This window comes from Orycteropus afer, unplaced genomic scaffold, assembly GCF_000298275.1.
Source record: "Orycteropus afer afer isolate SDZICR_OR568_19922 unplaced genomic scaffold, OryAfe1.0 scaffold00032, whole genome shotgun sequence".
NCBI classification, from domain to species: domain Eukaryota; kingdom Metazoa; phylum Chordata; class Mammalia; order Tubulidentata; family Orycteropodidae; genus Orycteropus; species Orycteropus afer.
The window spans coordinates 8,027,945-8,029,886 of record NW_006921619.1 but is presented as its reverse complement, the minus strand read 5'-3'; the positions used below and the strand labels follow the sequence as shown (position 1 = coordinate 8,029,886).

The 1,942-nt window shown below is 37.8% G+C and overlaps 1 protein-coding gene across 1 annotated transcript in view; it reads left to right on the top strand.

Annotated features, from left to right (window-relative positions):
* Positions 1-1,942, top strand: part of EHHADH (enoyl-CoA hydratase and 3-hydroxyacyl CoA dehydrogenase) — a 94,752-nt gene that overhangs the window by 40,365 nt on the left and 52,445 nt on the right. The window contains exon 5 of the mRNA XM_007935959.2: positions 228-332. Within this exon, the coding sequence (XP_007934150.1) occupies positions 228-332 (105 nt within the window). The remainder of the gene's footprint in view (positions 1-227; positions 333-1,942) is intronic.

The window sequence follows — 1,942 nt, the reverse complement described above, 5'->3', positions numbered from 1 at the left end:
GAAGTAGGATTGCCCAACCTTCCTTCCGAGGAGTGGCTGGTGGGTTTGAACCGCCAGCCTTCTGGTTAGCAGGCAAGTGACTTAGCCACTATGCTACCAGAGCTCCCTTGTTTTACTTAGTAATAGGTATTTATATCCACGGCAGATAACTTTCCCTACTGGAGAGAGTAATGTTTTGGCTCTAATCTCACAAAGTTCTTTGATTTATTCCATTTTGTTTGTTTTAGGAAGACACATTGTGGCACGTGAAGCACTCAAGCTGGGTATTCTTGATGAAGTTGTAAACTCAGACCCAGTTGAAGAAGCAATCAAATTTGTCCAGAGAGTTTCAGGTAAGAAGATAAGAGAAATAGCACAAGATTGGAAACAAACTAACTGTCCATCTTAATAAGGAATTGCTAAGTATCCTATGGTACATCCATACAATGGAATACAATATGTCTTAAAAATGATTGAGGAACTCTTTAGGTACAGATATGGTATGATCTCCAAAATATATTACTTAGTGAAAAAAAAAATCCTTGTTTATAGTGGTTTATCATTTGTGTAACAAAAAGAGGGGGTAGGGGAGGATGTATATAGGGAGAATGTATATATGTACCTGTTTGTGTGTACATAAAGATATTTGGAAAGTTTCATGAGAAATGATTAATGCTTGCCTCTGGAGATGGGGATAGGCAGTGAAGGGAAGCAGTTGAAGGAGACATTTCATTGTTTACTCTTTTGTACCTTTTCAGTTTTTAGCACGTGAATTTATTTCTCATTGAGAAATATAATTAAAGTTAAAACAAGCAAATAGAATGTCTCAGCAAAAAGAAGACAGGCTCTAAAATTCACCATGGTAAAGCCAAAGAGTTTCTGTCTCAGCAAACAAAGTTACTCCTCTCTCATTGATTCCTTCTTTCTAGACTTGTGACGTTTCTTTAAGGGTTATTTGAATGGCACTCTCTCTCTCTTTTTTTTTTTTTAAAAAAAACTATTCCTTTTAGTCTGTGGAAGAAGGCAGCTTTAAATGAGCAAGATGGAGAAGGTTAAGAATTGTCAAAAGAGATAATTGGGAGGAGTGTTGAGCTGTTGGCCTCTCTATCAATTTACACCTGTGGCTTTAGTTTGTTTAAAAACCCCAATTTCAAGAAGCTCTTTTTCTTAATTGATTTCCCTAGTTTCAGATTTGAGAGTTAAGTTGCTTTAAGAAATGGATGAGGGTCATGATCTGGTACAATTATAGTAGGAAATGGTCTGTTCACTCCAACAGCATTACACAGTTTTTCCACTTGGTGGCATCCCAGTATTGAAAAATCACCTACTTTAAAACTTGGTAATCCCCCTGGTAACAGCAGGAGAACAGAGGGTTTTCATCTCTATGGACATTTATGTAACTGCTTAAAACTATAATCATGAGGATTATATAGAAATATGTAAAAATGTGATATAAAGTGTTTAAAATATAAAATTTCATATATTGTTGTTGCTACATGGGATATGTGTGAGTACAGAGAAAATGAAGAAAATAAGCAAAAATTTCCCCAAAATTTCTTTTTTTTTTCTTCAAATTGTGTTTTGGATGAAAGTTTGCAGAGCAAATTCACTTTCCATACAGCAGTTCACACACTTGTCTCATGACATTGACAGTTTACCCTAATGCAACAGCTTCCCTCCCACTTCCTCCTGATAGTTACCTCTTCCCTGTGTCCATTCCTCCATGCACTCCTGCCCCCTAACTGTCTCCCTGTGCATAAACAGCCCTTCTTTCTCCCATGATTGTTCTCTCCAAGAGATGTATCTATCTCAGGTACATGTTCAACCCATATGCCCTGTCTTTTGTTTGGCTGGAAGCCACAGGTGTGGGTGCAATTCCAGACCTGAAGGGCAGCTAGGGGCCATAGTCTCAGTGGTTCCACCAGGCTCTATCGGACCAGCAAACCTGGTCTACTTTTTTTTT